The sequence below is a fragment of the Trematomus bernacchii genome, unplaced genomic scaffold (genome assembly GCF_902827165.1).
Source record: "Trematomus bernacchii unplaced genomic scaffold, fTreBer1.1, whole genome shotgun sequence".
NCBI lineage: Eukaryota > Metazoa > Chordata > Actinopteri > Perciformes > Nototheniidae > Trematomus > Trematomus bernacchii.
In genome coordinates this window covers 1,610,758-1,636,693 of record NW_022987625.1, presented here as the reverse complement: position 1 = coordinate 1,636,693, position 25,936 = coordinate 1,610,758, and the positions used below count along the sequence as shown (strand labels likewise).

The window sequence follows — 25,936 nt, the reverse complement described above, 5'->3', positions numbered from 1 at the left end:
CACTCACTTACACGCTAACCCAAGCCTTAACATTCATTACGTAGCTGATTAAAATCATAAACACATAAATAAAGTACTCAAATTTCACTTACCGCAAAACGGCATTCATGCACCGTCTGTTTTAACCGCAGAGCGAGTCACAATAGTCCGATACATAAGCATGAAGAACAAACAAACACGGCCGGGGTCAAGTTGTGTTCCCTGGATGAACTGAGCAGGCAGAGTCCCTGTAGCTTCACGGAGACGGAGCAGCTAGCAGAGAGACAAGAAGCTAACAGCAGCAGTCACTTGACAGAGCTGTCACTCAATGTGACCACGCCCTAATTTATGCAAAAACTTTAAGACCTAATATAAATAAAAGGGTCATGTTAGAAAACAATTCACTCACAGATCCATAATCATGAAGGTGGAATCTAACTATATCCATAATAATATTTATTGGATCCATGGGTAGAAACATGTTTTTTTAGGCTGTACAATTGGGCATTTTAACATGGGGGTCTATGGAAATTGCTTATTTCTGCAGTCAGCGCCTATCGGCCAATATATGAACTGTAGTTTGTGGCACTTCCGTATTGGCGTCCCGGCTCTTCCCCAGAGTTTGCCGCTTGGTGAAAATGCACCAGAATACAGGAAATCTATATATTTTTCCGCCCCCACACCCCCCGTTAAAAATGTCCCCCCCACATTCAGGATGCTTCCTACGCCCATGTATATATATATATATATATATATATATATATATATATATATATATATATATATATATATATATATATACACACACACACACAAACTAATTTTGCAGACCCTATCCCTCCGTAGTCTTTCAAGTAGGAGGAGAAATGCCAGCGTTCTCCTCCGGTTTACAGGCACTGTGTAAATTATATATATAGAATAATTATGATGATGAATGCATTTTTTTACCACTAAAATACAGCAACACATCTTTGATTCATGTCGTTTATAACTGGAATATTACAGTTATTATTAACTTTGTCTGTACAAAGTAGCCTGTCCAGGAAATATGCCCAAATCAACAAAAACTGCGAGCCGGCAGGCAAGACGCTCCGCTTCTGAAACGCGCCTGGTAGGGATGACGCCGGAGGAGGCCGGACCAAAACCGCGGTGCAGACGGACCCGGTGGAATCTAGGGGTTACAGTTTTTTTGCAGAGGACCATGTGTTGATGCACATAATATATTTGTTGAGGTGCTGCGTTAAAACAATATACATTTATTTTAAAGTAAAGTTTGAGCCCTGTTTTAAAAGAAAACGTGTTTTAGCAATTGAAAAAACTGTAATTTAGGCGTTTTGGCAATCAAAACGTAATTTACAGAATCGGGATTGATTACAACTCTCAATTTCGATTTTCTTCCGACAACATGAAGGGAGCATACGGTCTCTGGTCGCCATAGCAACGGGACGCTTAGCGGAAGTTGATCTCTCCTTTCATGACTCCGCGCTTTTTGTCGAAGAAGTCCGTTTTTTTAGCTGAATACATCGACTTTTTGCGCTTTCAAAGAGCGGGTACTGTGCGGAGATGCCGCTGATAGTGTCAGACTACTCGTGGACTCAGACGGACAGCACGGTGTTCATCAGCGTGCCTTTAAAGGGAGCGCGCGCGGAGAGAGTGGACTTCCTGTCTACAGAAGAGTACCTGAAGGTAACATAGGGCTGTGTTTCATTCACAGTGGGTTAGTCACAGTACTTTACAGTCTATGAGTCACACACTACGCGTTTGTTAGTTTACCAGCAACAACATAAAAGGACACATGTGTCGGTCTAGTTGTTAATAGTCTCCATGTCAATGGGATTCAAATTGTTTTAATGTTTTGCTCATTTATAAGAATAAATTGTGCTTTGTCAAGTACTGATGTTTGGTTTTATTGACCTTGTTTAGATTAAAGATCACCATGATTCATTTTATTTTTTTAAATATCTATAAACAATATTTTACAATTCTGTAAAATGGCAGTAGAGTTGTTTCTAATGACCATAAAGCAGAGTAAAATATAAACACTTAATTTGTGAAATCTTCTTCAATTTGAGTAAAATGTACTCAACTGTGTACACAAAAGTTTCATTAACATTACAATTTCAACTGACGGATCCCAAAGCTGTATTTCCTTATGCCTAATGTGCAATGATTTATATTTGATTAAACAAATGTAAGTGCATGTGCTTTTTGTTTGTTTCTCTGTTTCTCACATTTTAGCAAACAATATGTTTTGCGCGTGGTTTTCTGCTCAGGTGCATTACCCCCCCTATCTGTTCGAAGCCTTTCTGTCTGAACCTGTGGACGAGGACAGAAGCACAGCAAAGGTTGGAAATGGAGTCGCAGTCATCACTCTGCCAAAATGTTCCAATGCATTCTGGGAGCATCTGGTGATAACTACATGTAGGAGTAAACTTTTTTTTTTAATCCTTTTACATACATAAAACCCATTGAAATATTGCTTTGATGAAATGTATGAGAAAATCATAGTCTTGTAATTTGTCTGAAGTGCCTGAAACCAGTTCAACTCAGACTAAAAAGTATAAAAGACATAGACAATTTAAAATACTTCCAATATGACAAACGTCAATTTAATAACAAAAATATACACCATAAAAAGATTAAATAAGGCACACATTAGAAAAAAGAGAAATTAGCAACTGCATTTATGGCAAACAAAATTATTGAGAGTTTATTGAAGGCCACAGGCCGAGGCACGTTGTCTAACAATAAGACAACTTAAAAAGTCTTCCAACTCAGAGTTGCTCTGATGAACAAGGCTGTGAGAAAACGGGCAATAATCGGTTTCCCCAGACAATCAAAATGTCTGAAATCTCCTTGTGCACTGAACCCCAAAGTGTTTCAGCAGTGTGTGAATGTTAGTTTCCCTGAGCACCCTGTGAGGTAGCCTCTGTGTGAATGTGTGTGAATGCTGGCTTGTAAAAGTCTGGAAGCCTGGAGCAGTGCAATATAAATGCTGTCCATTTACTGTTTCCAACTAAGCCAGTGTTAATCTGAGGGATAGCATTCTGTTATCACACTGTATTGTTCATCAACTTCCTACTGGCAAGCCCAGCGACAAGATGAGATGAGAATACAAGTATTTACAAGGGTACTCAACACATCACCCAGCTAGGCTGCACAGTGTTCTTCTTAATATTAAACAATGTCAATCTGACAGACGTCTATATTTACTGCACATCAGAACCATTCTGGACCAGCTGTCACTCATTTCTCTCCATTAATGTAATTTGACTTGCGCTCTCTATGTTCTGCCACATTATTATAGTGAAACCTAGGAACTAGTCAGCATGCCAAATCTAACCCTAATTTCAATGTTCAAATTATTCATGACCTTGGCCGGAAAAGGCTAAGAAATAAAAAGATAGAGATCAGTAAACTCTGAGTCTACTGCTTCTACAACATTGCCATTTTGAATATCTGCTTGATTTAACTAAAAATATCCAATACTGTACATTTCATTATAATTCATCTACCATAATAAATCAATGTGTTTCAGATGATAAAGAAAAGAAGAAGGAGGTCAGAGAAAGGGCTCTGTTGAAATACCAGGAGAGGCTGTGTTCGGAGTCCAGATCAAAGGCTGAGAAACAGCAAGCAGAGAAAAAGTACGCACTGGAGACAATGATGAAGGTAACACTCTCAATGACATCACAATCTACTCATGACCCCATCACCCAGTGTACCAAAATACCATTAGAATTCTGCTCTGGAATCAAGAAATATTTTGTTATAATTAGTTTTACTTGACCTCAGCTTGAAAAGGAGGAAAGAGACATCATTCTGAAAAGGAAGGAGGATGAGCGAGAGAAGACCACAGCAGAGCTGGCAGCATGGCAGCTGAGACAGAGAGAAACAGCAGTGGGAGAAGCCAAACTAAAACTCCAAGACCAGAGAGTCCGTCAGAACAAACTGAAAGCCCCGACAGAGAAGCAGGAGAAAGGATGCTCAGATGGAGCAAAGGTCAAACTGGGTACGTCATTTACTGTGTGATCAAATGTGCTTCTATACTACCTGGTGAGATTTTGGTATGTTAATGATCATATTATATTTCTGCATTTAGATGAAAGAGGCAACAGTGAAGCAAAGAGCCAGAAAACCCCAGCGCTCCCGCCCGCTCCGAGGCGCTCTGCAAACATTCAAGTCAGATTCACCCCGCGCGTTTTCCCAACTGCGCTCCGGGAATCAAGAGTGCCAGAGGAGGAGGAGGTGAGATCATCATCTTCTCTGACAGTTTGTCAAGTGTAAAGGCCCCTACACACCAGGCCGATATCGGCCGTCTTGCGTTGTCTGGCGAAAACGGGTTCCTTGTCGCCCAAAGTCAATTTGGTGTGTCCCGAACCCTCGGCCGTGACACGCCTTATTTGGCCTTTCACGGTCGACACCCGGCCGATTCAACATGTTGAATCGGCCGGGTGTCGGACACAAGCTATCGGGCCAAGAAACCACTCTGAGCAGCTGTTCAGCTAGCAAATGAGAAGCGAAACGGAAGTGAGGGACGTAAACAAACGATTTAAGGCACAGGACAGCAGCTAAACACCAGCAGGTGATACTTAAAGACATCAAACATAGCCCTTAAATGTCCTCTCTTACCTCCCACACATAGCAGGGACATCTCTGATATCGGCGGGAGCGTCCCCGGCTGTCCTCTGCTGAGAGCTCCGTGATTTGTTTGGTCAAGTCCGGTTTTTCATCTCATCGTAAATTTAGCAAGAAGTGGCCATTACTACATTGCTGACTCAATAAACTACACACCCGCCAGAACACTGCGATCATCAGATGCAGGTCTATTAACTGTGATTTTATAGTATGTCTGCACTTTATGTGCTCATTTCATCATTCATGTATTTTTATATTCTAAAACATGTTTTCGATGGACGAGAGTGAAAATGGAACGCACACGCTATTTGTTTGTTTATATCAGTCTGTTCTTCTTCTCTGTCTTCCGGTTGTTGCCTATTTTGAATGACGAATACACACTACCGCCGCCTGCTGGTAAGGAGAGTTATTGCCACTCACGCATGCGCAGTTCGTACGTGCTCGGCTGAAGTCTTTGCGGTGATTTCCAGTGCGACACACGGCCAAGACGCAGGAGAACTCCTTGATGGAACTGTTGGTGTAGGGTGTCGGCGAGTTCTCTGGTGACTGCCTGGTGTGTCAGGGCCTTAAGGCCTGGCGTACGTTGTGGTTGTGCCAGCTGCTTTTTTTAAATATATTCTGGCCTGAGCCGATCACTTTTGTGGGTAGTCTTCTATTAATTGTAGTTTCTGTGTATACAGGAGGTCCTAATGCACTAGTCATTCTCTCTGCTCTGCAATGTTTAAAGCTCCCATGTCATGCTTTTCCGGTTATTACCCGTCCCCTTGTGTGTTATGAAGGTTTTTATGCATGTAAACGGTGTGCAGAGTCAAAACCCTCAAAGTACACCCTGTAGCGAGTAAAACTCTAACACAGAAAATACCTCCCCAAAACGCCTCGTTGGAGATACGTCACTGCCCATTTGAGTCTTCCATTTAGTTCCGGGTACCGCCTGATGTCATGCGGTACCCGGAACGAAATGGACCAATCCCGAAGAGCTATGGCCACACCAGCAGCGGCGTGTTCCTCCTCCAGAGGTTCGAAGAACCGGCATTTCACAGACGAAAGCTTCCAAAACATTGCCCAGTTTGAGGCCGGATATGCACAGCTTGTTTGGACCGTTTGGAGCAGGGGAAGATCTGGGTATACAACCTGTAAGTTTGCATTGTTATTTGTGTATTTATCAAACAAGACTGTTTAAATGTGTAAACTGTGTTGGACTGCTAAGCCATTGACACAGTGCTAACTGTGCTAACTAAGTTGCTAGAGTTTCCATATATCAACTCTAATATCAGCAGATGGCCTTGCATACATGTATCTCATAGCAGGAGAATGTCTGCATTCACACACAAAATACCTATTGACAGTATACTCCGGGTGATTTGCCGGTCAGTCGCGAAACGTAATTACATTATAGCTGGCGTAGCGATCTAACACACGGAGGTAGAGCTAGTTTTGGTCAGAAAAACATTTTTGTGATGCTACGTTGCTAGCGTTTAAATATATCAACTACAATGTCAGCAGATGGCCTTACATGTTTGTCATGGCAGGAGAATGTCTGCAGTCACACACACGGAATACTCATACAGTATACTGTACTGTGATTTACCGTACATTGTGACCGTACATATACTGCATGTAGCTAACGAGGCTAGCTGTATGCTAGCGCAAAACAATGTATTCATGCAAGTTACATTGTATGACCGAACGTAGCAGAATACCCGTATACGATTGCAATTATAAACACGTTATTGCTAGCCTAATATGAACCACTAGCTTTTGTTCATAGTAGTTTTATTACACTGCATTATAGTTGCCTTTCCTCCAAGCTAACGTTCATATCGTGTTAGCTACCAAGGTAAACAAAGCTAGGTTAGCATATTAGCAGGCAAGCTGTTCATTACACAACTACTACTAACGAGTCTAAAACAACTAAGTTTCTCTAATATTTTGTGATTTGCATTTGATTTCGTCCAGCCAGATCCTGGCGGACAATCCATGACGGGGAAGGGATTCTACTACTACTGAGGGTGCTAAAAGGCACCGCACCGACTGTGCGCAGGCAAGATGCGAGGAGGAGGAATGGATGACATTTTGTACATTTCTAAAAATAAAGTTTAATGGAAATACTTAGTAGGCCTATCCTTTCTTCCCTGAATTCATATATAGCAAACCATGATTTGATTTCTCATCAAACAGTAGTAGTTTATAACGGGTAAAAATAACTTACTCTTTGTTATGAGAGTAGCTCGTAGGCCACAACGGAAAGACAAGGAGACATACACGAGTTTACAAAACCACGGCACATTTATTGTGGTAAATGCAGAGAAGAAATGGTTGAGAGGATCGCAGAGTTAGTCTTCCTGCAGCCGCTTTGGAGAGAGACTGTGTCCGGAGGTGTCCGTGATCGTGCTGATTAGCCTCTTCAGCTCCACCCCATCGTAAGACAAAGGCCCTGGGGCCGTCACACTCTTCTATAACAACAGTTAAAAATATATATGTATATAAAATATACCGCTGTACCGACGCCATGATAAGACTGATGTTACGCTGAGAGCAGCCGGGAAAAGCACTGACATGGGCGCAGCCTCTCTGGTGGTTGACTAATCAGAACGAGTGGCCGAGCTGACCAATCGGAGCACACTAGGCTCACAGGGAGGGGGGGGCAAGAGCTCCAACGAGTCGTTTAGTGGAGAAAGTGAATACTGCTGAATACACATGCTTGACAGAGATGCTGTATGCGAAACCAATGTGAGTTTGGAAAATTGCACAGTATAAATCTATTTTAGTATACCTCAACAATGTAATTATGATCAGTGGAAATGGCCATGACATGGGCCCTTTAACACTTTTTCATATCAGCTTAGCTCTTAGCTTTTATGGACAAAAATATTACAGTCAGCTACACAGAAAAGGCTAAACAGTTAATTAAACTATTTAAATCACTACACAAATATGGATGTACCGGTAGTTAAACTATCAGCCAGCCACTGCAAACTGCTGATCAACTACACCAGATTAATAACATCCAGGGATTCTGTCCACTGAAATGCCAGAGGGCTCTTGAGTTGAACATTTTGAGTTGTATTAACAGCATAATGCTAAGTTAACCAGGGCAGGCCGGAGCAGATCAGAAAAGTAGGAAACAAAACATTTACTGTGTAATAAAGTGGACAGGACAAGGGACGAACAGCCCATAGTAGGGGGTCAGTGTATGTTTTGGTCATTGGATTTTCTTTTCACAAATGGATATTCAAAAACAAAAAACGACTGGATATTTGATTTTCGTTTTAAAATTGAAAAACCAAAATTGAAATACAAGGCGTTTTTCTTTATCATGGTCAAAAAGGGATTTACTTAACTTAAATGGGACCTATCATGCAAAATGCACTTTTGTACGTCTTTTATACATGAATATGTGTCCCCGGTGTTCCAGGGAACTCACCAAGTGTCAGAAAACACAACCCTCTCTATTTTCCTCCATACCCAAATCTCTAAAAACGGGGCTGCAACGGATCTGATAAAAGCTGATCCAGATTTGAACACGGTGGCGCTACGGCTATTGGGCCAACTCTCCAAGGGCCAACCTATCAGGGGAATGTGGGGTTGGGCCACGGCCGGCCATTGCCGCTCGAAAGCGCTGGAGACGCTGTAGTACATATGCCAGGCCTGTAAGTGGCGCTGTAGTCTGCCACAAAAGCAGCGAAGAAGACTTCCCGCGCATGGTTGCCATGGTTACCATTCTGTTTATTCTCCGCTGTGGCTCTTTTTCTCCCTCCCCGAGGCAAGCGTTTGCTCCTGCTGCTTTAATTCAATGCAATCCCTCCCCGTCGAGGCAAGCACTGTAATTCTCTCCGGTTAGTCCACCAGCAGATGACAAACACCCACCTCTCCGCCTCTTCCAAGGAACGAGGGGACCGTGCGGCAGAGTTTCAGTTAGGTTTTTTTTCGCCGGTCAAGATGTCCGTTAAAGTTGAAATCTTCCGGACAAAATTAGAAAAGTGCCGGTCAAAGGTCTTCTTTGTTATTTATTGAGCTTTAAAACAAATGAATAACGACTCTATATAATAATATAATAAAACACGGAGGACGGAGATCTTCCCCCTCTTCTGACAGCCCAGCAGCTGTTCAGAGCACGCTCCCCTCTCCTGCAGGGGGGCGTGGTCAGCTGCAGCTCACAGAATCAGCCCCCTGCAAAAACAGTGCTGGAAAGAGCAAATGGAGCGAAATGAGGCATGGCTAAAATGCAGGATCTGTTTGGTATTTTGAAAAAAAAACTATATTTATATACTTTATATAGGTATGGCCCTACAATATATTGTTCAAATATAGCATGATAGGTGTCCTTTAAAAAACGGGATGATTTTCATTTTCTACTTCTCAAAACAAAAAATAAAATCAATAGAAAACAGAAACAAAAAAACTACAGTTTTTTCATATTCTGCTACCGGAAGTTACCTTACAAAATAAGAGCGCAGATGAGGACGGTCAATCCGTGTGTCTACGGTCCATTTGTTTTCACAACGAAAACAGCCAAGACACATATTGAGCCCAGAAAATGAATGTTATTAAGGGCTGTAAATATAATAGGCCTATGTCTAAAATGGACAACATTGTTAGGAGATTTCAACTATACAGCGATGCACTGCGGTCAACTCAGCCGTCTCTCCAGTTTGTCCCTGCAGCTCCACCCGCTGTGACGGACCGGTGAGCGGAGCAACACACACACTAAGAGTTAGACCTAACACACTTAGCTATTTTATCTACCTCTGGAACTAAACTAGTTATAAATATATTTATTCTTCACTGTCGGGTCACTCATTAGTGGATCAGTGAGCTGCATGAGATACTGACAGGCTGTCAGGAGAGAGAGAGAGAGAGAGGGAGAGAGGAAAAGAGAGCGCTTCCGCTCATTTCTCCCATGTTATTATCCAAAGTTAATGTAAACTTGAATAATGTACTTCATTTGAATGTAATAATTATGTTGGTTGTTGTTTGTGGAAGCGCCAGTGAATGAGCCCCATTAACTGAGTTTTAAACATCACTTTAAATGGAAGATCCCCATAGGCCCCGCCCACTCGATCGGATCGGTGATCGGTATCGGCCGATACTGATTCCGGCGATCGGCCCCAAAATTGGCGATCGGAGCATCCCTAATTCTTTGGTCAGCTTTGGTCTCCTCGGCTTGGTCAGTGTATGTTTTGGTCATTGGATTTTCTTTTCACAAATGGATATTCAAAAACAAAAAACGACTGGATATTTGATTTTCGTTTTAAAATTGAAAAACCAAGATTGAAATACAAGGCGTTTTTCTTTATCATGGTCAAAAAGGGATTTACTAAACTTAAAAAACGGGATGATTTTCATTTTCTACTTCTCAAAACAAAAAATAAAATCACTAGAAAACAGAAACAAAAAAAAACCCAGTTTTTTCATATTCTGCTACCGGAAGTTACCTTACAAAATAAGAGCGCAGATGAGGACGGTCAATCCGTGTATCTACGGTCCATTTGTTTTCACAACGAAAACAGCCAAGACACATATTGAGCCCAGAAAGTGAATGTTATTAAGGGCTGTAAATATAATAGGACAACATTGTTAGGAGATTTAAACTATACAGCGATTCTGCACTGCGGTCAGCTCAGCCGTCTCTCCAGTTTGTTATTATTTTTTCTGCCATTAGTCCTTCGTGAGATCGATCCTGTTGGACTCAGTAGGCTAGTAGTGAAACTACTCCCACAAGTACTATGAAGTACTTTTTGAGTAATCCTCTGTCAATGTCCCCTCCTGAGAACAATAATGCATGTTTCTCTGCTATTTTGAATCAGCGTTAAAACACCTTTCTTCATGAGATGTTGGACAGAGTATTTTAAGAGGATATGGTAGACATGATATCAACAATACTTCCAGTCAGTAGTCCGGCAGCAGCATTTTTACCCCTTGGAAAGTCTTGCCCGCTATTTAAATTGACTTTGGTTGAAGTTAATAACAATATTGATATTATATAGATATATAGATATAGCATATCATTGATGCAGTCTTTCTGAACACTTTTAAAATAAAATACTGCAAATGAAGAATATTTTTTAATGTTCTGCACAGATAGTGCCTTAACTTGAATTTGAAAACACGTGGCAACTTTATTATTATTACAGCAGATGAAAAGATTTGTGGAAGGATAAATTCTTCATGGGCTTCAATGGCTCTCTAGATAAAAGGCGTTTTATGGTTGCTTGTATTATCCTCAGATAGTGGTTTGTTTAAATAACTAGTGACATTTTAATAAATATTGCAAAAAAGGGCTCCAAAAAAGGCATATATCCTGGCCGGCTTAGCCAGTGTGTATTTCTTCAAGCACCACAAGATTCAGTTTATTAAGTACAATTCTGGGCCATTGATTGTGTTATTTCTCCAAACACATACAGTAAAAATGCCTGTTTTGAAGCCTTAAAATGGTGCAGGAAAAGGACTTTACATTGTATTATACTTAAAGACACCCTTACGCAAAGAAAATATATTTCCCCATATATTAACTGTCAATATATTGCATTATTTTGTTTTCTGATTTACTGGTTAATTGAAAAGATTTAATAAAGGAAATCTTGCTGTTGGCTACACCAAGTGATACTGATTAATAATCAACATGAAAAACATATTTATTCATATCTACAAAATATATTGAAAATATATTGAAGATATATAGAATAATATATTGTGTTAATATATTACAATATATATATTGAATATATTGATAATATATTGTAATATATGGGATAATACATCAGTAATTGCCGCTTTCCATATATTGAGTAATATATGTAAATATATATAATATATTGGTTGTGTATATATGTGAACATACATTTACTATATATTAACATTTATATGGGGACATGTACTATATATATTCACAAATATATGGGGACATGTATGTACTATATATTCAGTTTTATATGGGGACATGTATGTAGAATATATTCACAATTATATGGGGACATGTACTATATATATGCACAAATATATGGGGATATGTATGTACTATATATTCAGATTTATATGGGGACATGTATGTAGAATATATTCACAATTATATGGGGACATGTACTATATATATTCACAAATATATGGGGACATGTATGCGCTATATATTCAGATTTATATGGGGACATGTATGCAGAATATATTCACAATTATATGGGGACATGTACTATATATATTCACAATTATATGGGGACATGTATGCGCTATATATTCACAATTATATGGGGACATGTATGCACTATATATATTCAGATTTATAAAAGACCATGTACGTACCATATATTCTGAACATGAGTGCAATATATGTTCACAATGAGGAGAAATGCATGTTCTGATAAAAAAAATCTTTCATTTAATTTCAAACCTTTATTTATGCAGGTGAATCCCATTGAGATCATTGATCTCTTTTTCAAGGGTGACCTGCTGCAAGTAGGTTCCACATGAATACATATAAACATAACAGAAAAACAAAAAAGGACATCATACAGCATATTTACAGTGACTACAGTTTACATAGCTAGTAACATTTACAGGTTCCAACAGTTTCCGATTGGATAGCATCTATCCTTGCTTTAAAAACATTTAGTGGAACCAAATTGCTCAGACTGTTCCAAGTTAGCGGAGCTGCGCATCTAAATGCTATCTTCCCTAAGACAGTCCTAGCAGTTGGCACATTTAATAAAACCACAGCATTCGATCTCAGGCAGTAGCCACTTACAATTCGCCGTGAGATCAGGGAGCAGATGTAGGAAGGAAGTTTCCCTAACATGGCTTTGTATATAAAAATGTACCAGTGACTGAGCCTCCGTACAGTTAGTGAAGGCAAACCTGCCCTTGCATACAGGGTACAGTGATGGGTTAATGCTTTACAGTTTGTCACAAATCTCAGTGCACTGTGATAGGCGGCATCTAACTTGATCAGGTAATGGGCAGGTGCATTCATATAGATCAGATCACCATAGTCCAGTACAGGTAAAAAGGTCACAGTGACTAGCCTTTTTCTGGCCTCAAGTGAGAAACAGGACTTGTTCCTGTAGAAGAAACCTAGCCTAACCCTCAGTTTTTTAAGCAGGTTATTGACATGAAGTTTAAAAGTGAGACAATCATCAAGCCAGATACCAAGGTATTTGTAACAGGTAACCACTTCAAGTTTTATCCCTTGCGTAGTTACAATATCTAAAACAGGCTCTGGTGTCTTTTTAGTTTTTGAAAAGAGCATTACCTTGGTTTTATCAACATTTAAAAGAAGCTTAAGCGCTGAGAGCTGAGTCTGAATAATGAGAAGCTTAATCTGTTTTTTTCTATCAATGTGTAACAGTTATCAAAATACTCATTAAAAGAAGGACAAGGAAAGAATAAAAGAAAAGGCCTATAAACAACACATTATGTAATGACTCAAGAACATTTTCATGTAATTATGTAATAAAACCCACATTTTGTAATAATCTGCTGCATTCTGTAACAGCCTGAACGCAATATAAAATAAATTTCCCTGCATTTTGTAATAAATTATTACATTTTGCAATGGTTATTACAAAATGCGTGAGTTGCCCTTTTAAAAAACTGTAATATTCATTATGTAACCATAACCAAACTGTAAATATATCCCAAAATTGATGTTGATATACATGTTGGCTAATGAATATGGTAACACTTGATCTAGTTTTGGCCAATGAAAGATATTCTACTGAAATATTTTTAAATTATGATTAAGGATGATTCATGGTTGAATAAATAAATAAACAGTTGTAATGTTATTGTTTGCAACTCATTTTGTAATAACCACAGCAATATGTAATAATATATTTCAAAATGTGGCGATATGTATTACATATTTGCATTGAACTTGTTTACTACATAATGGGCAAATTATTACAAAAGGAGGTGTTATTACATAATGAAGGGAAAATGTATTACATTTTGTATAGGTATAGTTAATAAATGATGCATTGTTATTTCATACAGGGCCAAAAAGAGCAGTCTGTTATCCTATTTAACAATCTTGTTTTTTGTTTCACCTGGTGACAACTTTAAACATGAGCTGATCACTCATTAAAACAAGGTCCGGAACAGGGCCAAACAGTCTTGTACCCTATTTGATCGTCAATCTTGTTTTTTTCGTGCCTTTACTCACAAATTCTTGTGTTAATGGATGTTCTTATATCTGATGTCTTGGTCCCTGGATGGTGGTTTACTACAGCATCTGTGGAACAGAACAATTACAAATAATTAGAAGTTCACAAAAGACAGCAGGAATTATAACAATATCCATAATATCTATATTAAAGCATGGGCTGGCTTGGTGAATAATGTGGGAATACAAATAGTGGAAGAATAGGCTTTGTACATTTTCGTCTGAGTGTGGCGCTACTGGTTGGTATATTTTATGGAATTTGGACCAAGCATCTGCATCTGTGACAGTTCTGTTTAAAACTTAAAAAAATGTAATTGCATTCATCTTTAAAGGTGGGGTAGGTAAGTTTGAGAAACCGGCTCGAGATACACTTTTTGTTATATTCCATGGAATACTCTTAACATCCCGATAGCAATGAATATCTTAAGTGCTTTGACAAAAAATCCATAAAAAAATATCATCTGTGGAAGCTGTAGTACTGTAAAAAGCACGACCAATCATTTTAGCCGGCCCGGCTGAAATGACTGGATGGCCTACCTGCCTGTCAGCCTTCCATCTGTGCACAAACTTATCTCGTGCCCTCATTGGTCATGTGCGCGTTCGTGTGTGTTGGAGGAGGGGCTCTGTAAGGAAGTGGCACATTTTTTCCGGCTGTGTATTTTCAAATTCTAGCGATCTCGAGCTGGTTTCTCCAAAATTACCTACCCCACCTTTAAAAGACTACTTTTATTGAATGAGAGTTTTACCTAGCACAATGAGCCTGGGGTGGTGGGAAGGGAGAACTGGGCCTCGGCATCGGCAGGAGTGGTAGTCGCCTATGAGTATTAGAATTTAGATGAACAAAGGCATAGAAAAACCCTGAAATATGTACTGACACAAAGCTACAACCCTCGATTTTGTAAGTAGTAGTAGTAAATACATACGTATATACAATATACAACAATACGCATAATGCAATTAGCAGTACCAGTAATAAAATAACTGAATAAATAGTAGTAGAACCTTTATTTAGCCAGGAAAATCAATTAAGAACAAATTCTTATTACAATGATGACCTGACAGGAGGCAAAAGGCGTCCTGAGGGGATGGGGTTTGGGAGGAAAAAAATAAAAAGACAGACTCCGGGCACTACAGAACCCAGGAGACAACACAATGACACAGAGCAGAGATGACAGGCATAGCAGTTAAACATATAAAATCTCTAAAACAATATTGCTGTGGTTCAATCTGTCATTAAAATAATATAGAACATTCATCCATTCAATCCTTCATGGCAAGGATAACTAAGCTGAATAGTGAATAAAGTGATATGTGAAAAGTAAAATGACAGTGAAATTAAATGACAGTGCGTTCCTTACCACTGCGATCTGGCTCCTCTGTCCTCGTATCTTTTGGGTCTGATTCCTCACTACTGATGTCTGCCTCTGCATGGGCCCTCTCTCCTTATTTATTCTGTCTCAGTCACCACTGCTATCTGGCTCCTCTGTCCTCTTGACTTGTGGTTCTGCAGGCTTAGTTCGACCTATGAATTTCAACAATGCTCCTGTAAAATATATAGATATATAGTATTATGGGTCAACATTAAAATAACATACACTGGAGAGCAAAATGTGAAATGCCATTGACTGTAGGCTACATATTATCCACACAATTGTCAGCAGGGGCAATAACAACTAAAATGTGAACTAACTTGAATGCATTAGTCCACAACACATAGCCTAACGTAGAGTAGAGAATGAATGAATGGTTTCTGCAAAATACACAGAAATAGAAATAAGGTTCAAATTACAATAACTAACCAGACGATGGTTATTAATAATAAGCAACAGCAATACTAATTGTTGCTAAAACACATTAGACACGTTGCAAACACACGGCTAATAAAAGCTAAGTTAGCATCTCATCCACACACTATCATAGCTTAACTTAGCTAACTAGCTAGCATTAGCTCAATTCCTGAACAACATAGAAACTAAAAACGGGACATCAAGACTCATTAACACACTGACTGAGCAGGACACTATGCATACAATCTTATAACATTACCAACACTAAAGATCTGCATATATGCTCACATTCTTCACGAACGCATTCTCTCTGTGACGATGGTAATTATGCATGTGACGATGCGCAATAATGTCCTGAACGCACATGTGTAACCAGCTCGGAGACCCGTAGCTGAACTACTTTAGCTGTCCCTAAATGTGCCTGACTAAAACACGAACGATATAATGCAGATCAAGGAGAACAAGGGGAATTTACAAGACATAGACTAACTGTGGTTACATTACTTAACTAGCTCATCATCGTCACCAGTCAGAAAATGTCCGTTAGCCGTGGGGCTAGTTTTCGCTATGTTAAACTCCATTGACTTATGCTAAAATGTTAGCGATCTAAAGGTCCGCTATTTTTGGCTGTTTTGGGTCGACTTCAGTTGACTGTAACATCGAAAATCTTCGAAATTGAATGTTCACAAAGCTGCGGACCGGTTATACACTCATACACGAGGGAACTAACATAGCTAATTTAACTAACGTTAGCTAATGTAGCTGGTGTAGTGCCGAGAGACGGGACATACGGATTAAGCAACTAGACTACTTATAGTGTACATGCAGAATTATTTCAATTTAAAATAGTTTTAAATGCTCACACACATACCTGACTCTGGTGCTGTATTTTCCTCTCGTTTCTTTTTAATTTTCCGTTTCGAAGCACCTGATGAATGCTTTCTCTTTGACACTCAGCGACAGAATCAACAGACAGAGGCAGCAACGCAGATTTGAATCTGCCAATCAGATCAATCTATTGCTGGAGAGGGGGGGGGGCTCCTCGAAATCAGCCGGAAGTGGCGCATTCGAATACTGTTTGGGCTGTCTGCCGTGGATGGGCTGCGTTCCACTCCAAATAGCCGGTCGGCCGTAATATATGCATAGATATATATGCGTGCATATATTCATATATATGCGTGCATATATGCATATATATATATTTATATATATATATATATATATGAATATATATATGCGTGCATATATGCACGCATATATGAATATATATATGCGTGCATATATGCGTGCATATATGTGTGTGTCTATATATATTTATAAACTGTATATTATTTTCCATCATTCAATGGACAATTTGTACTTTTTTTATATGTAGGCTACCATCAAACATATGTTCATATATAAAGTGGATAACTATACAAAACGAAGTGAGATAACTGTTTATGAATATCTGTTCAATTTTATGTAAACTCATGAAAGATAAATGAGTGTTTCAATAAAACTATTACATATAAATGTATAGTGCAGTTTTTGTTTTCATTGCAATATATTTTTTTTATATGTATCAATATATAGCCATACATGGTCCATGCATATATTGCAATATATTTAAAAATATAAGGACTACTTTCCCATATATGGAAATGTATGATCCAATATATTGTATTATATTTACCAATATATTACAATATATTTTTGTTTCATAAGGGCAGGACTATTCAGTTAAGAGAAGAGAAAAAAGGAAAGAAAACTGTTATAATGGGTGATGTAACATTAATGACAGACATAATATGAGGTCCTTGGCACTCAGACTCTAGAGGGGTCATTTTGTGATCATGGGGCATCACCCTTACAGCATCAGGAGAATATCATATGGAGTCAGACACTGGAAGTGTGCTGGAGGCGTTGACTGGGACTGATGGAAGGATGAGGCTGATGAGACTGAAGAATCTGCGAGCAACGAACTAGCGGCAGAGGAATAGTTATATATTAAAAGACAGCAGCATCATAAGAGGCCAACCAGAGTGACAGAGTGTGTCAGTGTGCTGAAGGATATTTGGGACCAGCTATCCAGGACAGTCTCTAAAGACTTTCCAAGGTGTAAAAATGCTGCTGCCAGAGTACTGACTGGAAGTATTGCTGATATCATGTCTACCATCCTCTTAAAATACTCTGTCCAACAATATCAGTCTAAGGAAGAAAGGTTTTTTAACGCTTATTAAAATAAAAACATGCATTCTTGTACTCGGGAGGGGACATTGACAGAGGATTACTGGAAAAGTACACAGTAAGTACTTCATAGTACTTGTGGGGGTAGTTTCAGTAGTAGCCTACTGAGTCCAACAGGATCAATCCCACGAAGAACTAATGGCAACAAAAAATAATTCCCTCATCAAACTTAGCAGAAGTGGCTAGATTTTGTTCTCAGCAGGGGACTTTGACAGAGGATTTCTCAAAAAGTACACAGTAAAATTACTTCAATGTATTGTTAGGCTAACTAATACAAAGTCAAACAGTATCAATTTCATTAAGAACTAATGGTAAAATGTATCACTGCAAGGCAAGGCAAGGCAAGGCAAGGCAAGGCTATATAGCACCTTTCAACACAAGGCAATTCAAGGTGCTTTACAAAAATGAAAGACATTCAGACAAAGGCATTTAAAAACAGTCATTAAAAAGAAAAGATAATAAAAGAAAAAATACATGAATAAAAAGTACATGAATAAAAAATACATGAATACAAAGTTACAGTGCAGTTTAAGATATGAATAGTTCACACAGAAGTTCCACTTTACTGATGCCTTTCTCAAGGTTTCTCCGAACATGAGCTGTGTACGCTTGTATGGCACATACGTCCCGAGCAGCATACACAGAGAAAATGAGCCAGGACAAAGTCCCCAGACACTGATTCCCTGGGGTTACTAGCCCCAAATGTTCATTAACCAAAAACGAAACACCGCTCAGTTTCAATTAAAAGCAGCGGCAAAAATAAAAGTCTTCAGCCTGGATTTAAAAGTAGTAAGAGTTGTAAGAGTCGACCTGCAGGTTTCTGGTAGTTTGTTCCAGATATTTGGAGCATAATAACTGAACGCTGCTTTACCCTGTTTAGTTCTGACTCTGGGGACAGAAAGCTGACCAGTCCCTGAAGACCTGAGAGTTCTGGATGGTTCATAATTTAGCAGTAGGTCAGAAATGTATTTTAGGCCTAAACCATTCAGTGCTTTATAAACCAGCAGCAGTATTTTGAAATAAAAATGCTCTTCATTTTATTCCCTGCTATATTCAATGAGTGAGTGAATATTTTTTACCACAACAGGGATGCAAACTTGTCACCTTTCGGCGAAATTCGCCGTTTTGAATCGTTTGTGTGATTCATGTAGATCTGCAATAAAAATATTGTTGGGGTATGGGGGGGGGGGGGGTCTGGGACCCGGAGTAATCTGCGGCTGCGAGCTGTTATGTGCCATCATGACACGCATGGTGTTATTTTTGTATATATTATAATGAAGCGCGACTGTGTGCTCGAGTCTTCCTGTCTGTCGGCTGAACTCTGCTGCTCCGCGATGAGGTCTAGCTTCAGCAGCTACATTACCTACCGTGTGTTCGTTAATATTAACTGTGCGGTCCGGAGTCACTGTGGCACAGACTGGACCGCTGGTGAACAGCTGTTAGAACGGGCCGTTCAGGTGTTCAGAGCAGAGCTCCCTGTCGGAGCGGCAGAGCGTGATGTGCACTGAAAAGTGTTTCTGTCGCAATATTATTTAAGGAATCGTTGAGCTAGCTAACTAGCATACATTGTCACTATCTGCCAACGTTAGCTTTAGCCTTCGTTTTCTAATAGTTTTTTCATAGGCTATAAACAGAGGTGGTATAAGTATAGATCTTGTACTAGATTAAAAGTAGAAGTACTCAGGTCTTGTACTTGAGTAACAGTAGAAGTACTCAGATCTAGTACTTGAGTAAAAGTAGAAGTACTCAGATCTTGTACGTGAGTAAAAGTAGAAGTACTCAGGTCTTGTACTTGAGTAATAGTAGAAACTACCAGAGTGTAGGAAAAGAGCCGTTTTTTGTATTATCTGCGAAATAATCACCATGATAATGATTGACTTTATTGCCAGCAATATACTTTTTTCACAGAAAAATGTATAACTTGCTACATCTCTCAGCCAGCCAAACTACTACTCAAGCAGCATGCGTTATGCCATCATCTATGTCTGTATAGTTCAATGTTAATTGACAATAAATATTGTTGTTTTTTAACTGTACTTTCTTTATTTGATTGGCAGTCAGTTGTGGATTACATGCAGACGTTGATACAGCTACAGGCTACTTCAATATATCACACTAGTTCATAAAGCAAGTTAGACATTTTGATGTTCCGGACCTTTGCATGGGGACATTTTCTCTAACTGGACCTCGTTGAATACCCCTGATCTACGTAACATCACTAGCAGCTAGTTTGAATGACTTTGTATACTGCAGGGTAGCTTGTGAATTTACTCCAGGTGGAACTAAAGTCTGATTTAACACTTGATTATATTTCACATCATTCATCCACATCTGTAAAGTAACTAAAGGGATTAAATACCATTTTCCTCTGAACTGTAGAGGAGTAGAAGTACAAAGTAGCAAAAACATTGAAATACTTAAGTAAAGTACAAGCATCTCAAAATTGTACCCAAGTATAGTACATAGTAATACATTTTCAAAATGCTCAACAGTGCTGCCAAAATTATAAACTGACTGCTACACAATTAAAATAAATGGTTTTATATATTTATATTAGATGTGACTCTTTGGCGTTTCTGTTATTATTAACACTGCTGCTTTAGTTGTTCTGACTGCTAAAATCCTCGGTTATTCCTCATTTTAAAGACGATATTCTGTGGGGTTGGGGGGCTCGGATCCTTGTCCCCTTTTTCATACCTGATGAGTTTGCATCCCTGCACAAGTTCTTAATAAAACTGACACTGTTGGACTCGGTACTAGTCCCCTCCATAGTACATAATGCATGTTTTCTGCTATCTTTGATGAGTGATAAAAAGACAATTTTACCATTAGTTCTTAATGAAATTGATACTGTTTGACTTTGTATCAGTTAGCCTACTACTAACAATACATTGAAGTAATTTTACTGTGTACTTTTTGAGAAATCCTCTGTCAAAGTCCCCTGCTGAGATCCAAAATCTAGCCACTTCTGTTAAGTTTGATGAGGGAATTCTTTTTTGTTGCCATTAGTTCTTCGTGGGATTGATCCTGTTGGACTCAGTACTACTGAAACTACCCCCGCAAGTACTATGAAGTACTTACTGTGTACTTTTCCAGTAATCCTCTGTCAATGTCCCCTCCCGAGTACAAGAATGCATGTTTTTATTTTAATAAGCGTTAAAAAACCTTTCTTCCTGAGACTGATATTGTTGGACAGAGTATTTTAAGAGGATGGTAGACATGATATCAGCAATACTTCCAGTCAGTACTCCGGCAGCAGCATTTTTACACCTTGGAAAGTCTTTAGAGACTGGCCTAGTTAGCTGGTCTATCCTTCAGCACACTGACACACTCTGTCACTCTGGTTGGCCTCTTATGATGCTGCTGTCTTTTAATATATAACTATTCCTCTGCCGCTAGTTCGTTCCTCGCAGATTCTTCATTCTCATCAGCCTCATCCTTCCATCAGTCCCAGTCAACGCCTCCAGCACACTTCCAGTGTCTGACTCCATATGATATTGTCCTGATGCTGTAAGGGTGATGCCCCATGATCACAAAATGACCCCTCTAGAGTCTGAGTGCCAAGGACCTCATATTATGTCTGTCATTAATGTTACATCACCCATTATAACAATTTGCTTTCCTTTTTTCTCTTCTCTTAACTGAATAGTCCTGTTTTTAAGTATAACCCAATGTAAAGGCCTTTTCCTGCACCATTTTAAGGCTTCAAAACAGGCATTTTTACTGTATGAGTTTGGAGAAATGACACAATCAATGGCCCAGAATTGTACTTAATAAACTATGAATCTTGTGGTGCTTGAAGAAATACACACTGGCTAAGCCGGCCAGGATATATGCCTTTTTTGGAGCCCTTTTTTGCAATATTTATTAAAATGTCACTAGTTATTTAAACAAACCACTATCTGAGGATAATACAAGCAACCATAAAACGCCCTTTATCTAGAGAGCCATTGAAGCCCATGAAGAATTTATCCTTCCACAAATCTTTTCAACTGCTGTAATAATAATAAAGTTGCCACGTGTTTTCAAATTCAAGTTAAGGCACTATCTGTGCAGAACATTACAAATATTCTTAATTTGCAGTATTTTATTTTAAAAGTGTTCAGAAAGACTGCATCAATGATATGCTATATCTATATATCTATATAATATCAATATTGTTATTAACTTCAACCAAAGTCAATTTAAATAGCGGGCAAGACTTTCCAAGGGGTACAAATGCTGCTGCCGGACTACTGACTGGAAGTATTGCTGATATCATGTCTACCATATCCTCTTAAAATACTCTGTCCAACATCTCATGAAGAAAGGTGTTTTAACGCTGATTCAAAATAGCAGAGAAACATGCATTATTGTTCTCAGGAGGGGACATTGACAGAGGATTACTCAAAAAGTACTTCATAGTACTTGTGGGAGTAGTTTCACTACTAGCCTACTGAGTCCAACAGGATCGATCTCACGAAGGACTAATGGCAGAAAAAATAATAACAAACTGGAGAGACGGCTGAGCTGACCGCAGTGCAGAATCGCTGTATAGTTTAAATCTCCTAACAATGTTGTCCTATTATATTTACAGCCCTTAATAACATTCACTTTCTGGGCTCAATATGTGTCTTGGCTGTTTTCGTTGTGAAAACAAATGGACCGTAGATACACGGATTGACCGTCCTCATCTGCGCTCTTATTTTGTAAGGTAACTTCCGGTAGCAGAATATGAAAAAACTGTTTTTTTTTTTGTTTCTGTTTTCTAGTGATTTTATTTTTTGTTTTGAGAAGTAGAAAATGAAAATCATCCCGTTTTTTAAGTTTAGTAAATGCCTTTTTGACCATGATAAAGAAAAACGCCTTGTATTTCAATCTTGGTTTTTCAATTTTAAAACGAAAATCAAATATCCAGTCGTTTTTTGTTTTTGAATATCCATTTGTGAAAAGAAAATCCAATGACCAAAACATACACTGACCAAGCCGAGGAGACCAAAGCTGACCAAAGAATTAGGGATGCTCCGATCGCCAATTTTGGGGCCGATCGCCGGAATCAGTATCGGCCGATACCGATCACCGATCCGATCGAGTGGGCGGGGCCTATGGGGATCTTCCATTTAAAGTGATGTTTAAAACTCAGTTAATGGGGCTCATTCACTGGCGCTTCCACAAACAACAACCAACATAATTATTACATTCAAATGAAGTACATTATTCAAGTTTACATTAACTTTGGATAATAACACGGGAGAAATGAGCAGAAGCGCTCTCTTTTCCTCTCTCCCCCTCTCTCTCCTGACAGCCTGTCAGTATCTCATGCAGCTCACTGATCCACGAATGAGTGACCCGACAGTGAAGAATAAACATATTTATAACTAGTTTAGCTTGTTCCAGAGGTAGATAAAATAGCTAAGTGTGTTAGGTCTAACTCTTAGTGTGTGTTGCTCCGCTCACCGGTCCGTCACAGCGGGTGGAGCTGCAGGATTTCTGCTTCACACACGTTGCATACCGCTATTTTATTGTCATTTTCGGACACCTTCAAATACTGCCAGACTGGTGAAGCCATTTTGGCAAGCTTGTTTTGCCGCGCACAGAGAAAAGTGTCATGTATTTTACGTCATGCGATCGGCTCTCGCGATCGGCATTTTTAGAGAGCACCGATCGATCGGCAGAGAGTGAGTATCGGTCGATATCGATCGGCGGCCGATCGATCGCAGCATCCCTACAAAGAATACAACATTAGACCACACAGTCTGTAGTTGATGGGTGTGTGTGTGTGTGTGTGTGTGTGTGTGTGTGTGTGTGTGTGTGTGTGTGTGTGTGTGTGTGTGTGTGTGTGTGTGTGTGTGTGTGTGTGTGTGTGTGTGTGTGTGTGTGTGTGTGTGTGTGTGTGTCTAATACAATTTAAAATAAATGTAGACATTTGTGAACTGACATTTTGTTTTGGTTTTAACAAGGAATTGCAACAAATTATAATAATAGACCATCGATCACTCTTTTTTGGCACTTCCACATGTGGCCAGACAAGACTTAAAGCCTTAATAAAGAGTGAGTCTGGAGGCAGTGGATTGACAGACTCTGAATGTTGTGTTTGCAACACGAACCGATGAACCCTAGTTGTTGTGCCTTTAAACATTCCGAGAAAATAACATCCTAAATTTGAGTAAACCTTTAAACCCCCATATATGCATATGCGTAAAAATGCATATATGCTTTTTTTTTTCTTTTTTTAATTAATTTTAGATAGATTCTGGATAATTTGGATTGGATAGATTGCCTATTTATTTGAAAAATAATTGTCTACGTTCTGGTTTAAACATTTTGTATACTGAAATGTCAGAAATGCATTCAGTATCCTCAATAACCGCAAAACCACTCCAAAATTGTCCAAATCCGACAAACCACCTTTAACTGTTATCCACATATTTATATGTGCTGAGGACCCGTACTATACATTTCTGACATAAGAGTATGGGGTACTCAACATTTCCGGGTTCTCGGTGCTGGCAACTACACTGATATGCTTTGTGAGCGGAATAAGCACTCAGATCACACTTTTGATATCTGAATCAACAGTGGCTTCAAAAACAAGCCGAAGCCAGGCGTGCAGGAAATGCAGACGTTGAGGAGCTGAAGGACCTGAGGGAGGAGGAGAGGAACCCTGAGTGGTTGAAGGACAAAGGAGAGTAAGTGCTATAACAGCTACTCACTGCACCAGTTCTTGTTATTTTAACCATGCGATCACTGAATGACTCTTCCCTGCAGCAAGTGTTTTGCTTCTGGAGACTTCCTGGGGGCAGTGAATGCCTACAACCTGGCCATCAGGCTCCACAGCAAGATCCCAGCACTGCACTCCAACAGGGCAGCTTGTCATCTGAAGTTAAAAAATCTCCATAAGGCCATTGAGGATGCTTCTCAGGTGTGCACTCTCCCTGTATTTGACATTAACAATAACAGTTATAAGGAGAGTCCAAAGAACTGTCTTGTTGGAAACTGTAACTTTGCACCCAAGGTTTGTACCACTGCTGCCTAAAGCTCATTGAATGTGCATCTAGCTATTATTTAAAGCAATACACATCTCCCTCCTTGTTTCTGTGTAGGCTCTGGATCTGCTGACCCCAGCCGTCCCTGCCAACGCAGCAGCCAGAGCCAGGGCCAGCGTCCGCCGGGGGTCCGCCTTCTGTCAGCTACAGCTCTATGCAGAAGGTTTGAAAAGCAACAGGAACATTTTATTTGCTACTGTTACCTTACAACTTTGCATTTTTTGACTTGGTTTTAATGAAACATTCACAATAAGAATGTTCTCAGGGCTGCAGGACTACCAGGCCGCTCTGAAGCTGGACCCTCACAATGCAGCGCTGCAGGCGGACACTCAGACCATCAGAGACATCCTCCAGGGCTCTGCATCTGGGACGCACTGAAACACACAGAATGCTACTCTTTTTATTTTTCTCTGTTACCCAATGGTTTTATAAATGACACAAAAGAACCAAAGGCTGCTGCATATGAATCAAAATGAAGGACATGTGTTGAATTGTTAGTGTGATTACTGATTACTGGTAGACAGTGTGTGCAGAACAACGTTGTGTTGGTTGTACCACCTAAAATGATAAGCGATTAAATGGATGTTCATCACCATGTAACCTGATTGAATAAATTACTTTCGAAAACAAGTTTTCAGTATAAATGTCACTCACAGGAGTAAAATGTGTAAGTTTGAAAAATATTATAAGAGATGGTACATTTTGTAAATTACAGTAGAGTTTAAAAATAACATATTACTAACTCAGTGGCGAGCCGTGACTTTTATACCTAGGCCCTCTGACCCCCACCCCTTCCCTCGAAAAAAAATCACAGCGTATACTTCAGCAGAATATCAAAACAAAACGCATCAATGACAGCGACCCTCTACCACACAAAACAACACCTGTGAACCCAATTTGTGTTCTTTGACATTGAAAATGATATTGCATTGTGTTTGTTACTTTCGTTGCAGTTGTATGTCTTAAGTGTAATTTGGCATGCTTTTATTTTGAAGGCGAGTTTACGCTGTTGACAGGAAGTTGCTATGGAAACAAGAAAAGCTTCACAGCGGGCGGAACTTGTCATAAAGTCTGCGATAATAAAACCCACCCATTTAGAGGGAAGATATGATTGGTCAATTGTA

At 39.3% G+C, this 25,936-nt stretch overlaps 1 protein-coding gene across 2 annotated transcripts; it reads left to right on the top strand.

Moving 5' to 3' along the window:
* The first annotated feature begins 1,433 nt into the window (after positions 1-1,433).
* Positions 1,434-25,436, top strand: dnaaf4 (dynein axonemal assembly factor 4). 2 transcript variants are annotated; one of them, XM_034132921.1, is made up of 9 exons: positions 1,434-1,665; positions 2,253-2,400; positions 3,518-3,651; positions 3,775-3,991; positions 4,082-4,227; positions 24,346-24,455; positions 24,535-24,688; positions 24,870-24,975; positions 25,086-25,436. In XM_034132921.1, the coding sequence occupies exons 1-9, from the start codon at positions 1,543-1,545 to the stop codon at positions 25,286-25,288; spliced, it is 1,341 nt and encodes a 446-aa protein (XP_033988812.1). In that variant the 5' UTR covers positions 1,434-1,542; the 3' UTR covers positions 25,289-25,436. The 2 variants fall into 2 exon arrangements, with proteins under 2 accessions (XP_033988812.1, XP_033988813.1); XM_034132922.1 differs by having other exon boundaries at positions 25,078-25,436.
* The last annotated feature ends 500 nt before the right edge of the window (positions 25,437-25,936 follow it).

Coding starts and splice junctions, on each gene's coding strand:
- dnaaf4 (XM_034132921.1), top strand. CDS start 1,543: ATGCCGCTGATAGTGTCAGACTACTCGTGGACTCAGACGGACAGCACG. Junction 24,689..24,869: donor CCATTGAGGATGCTTCTCAG/GTGTGCACTCTC, acceptor GTTTCTGTGTAG/GCTCTGGATCTGCTGACCCC. Junction 24,976..25,085: donor GCTACAGCTCTATGCAGAAG/GTTTGAAAAGCA, acceptor TCAGGGCTGCAG/GACTACCAGGCCGCTCTGAA.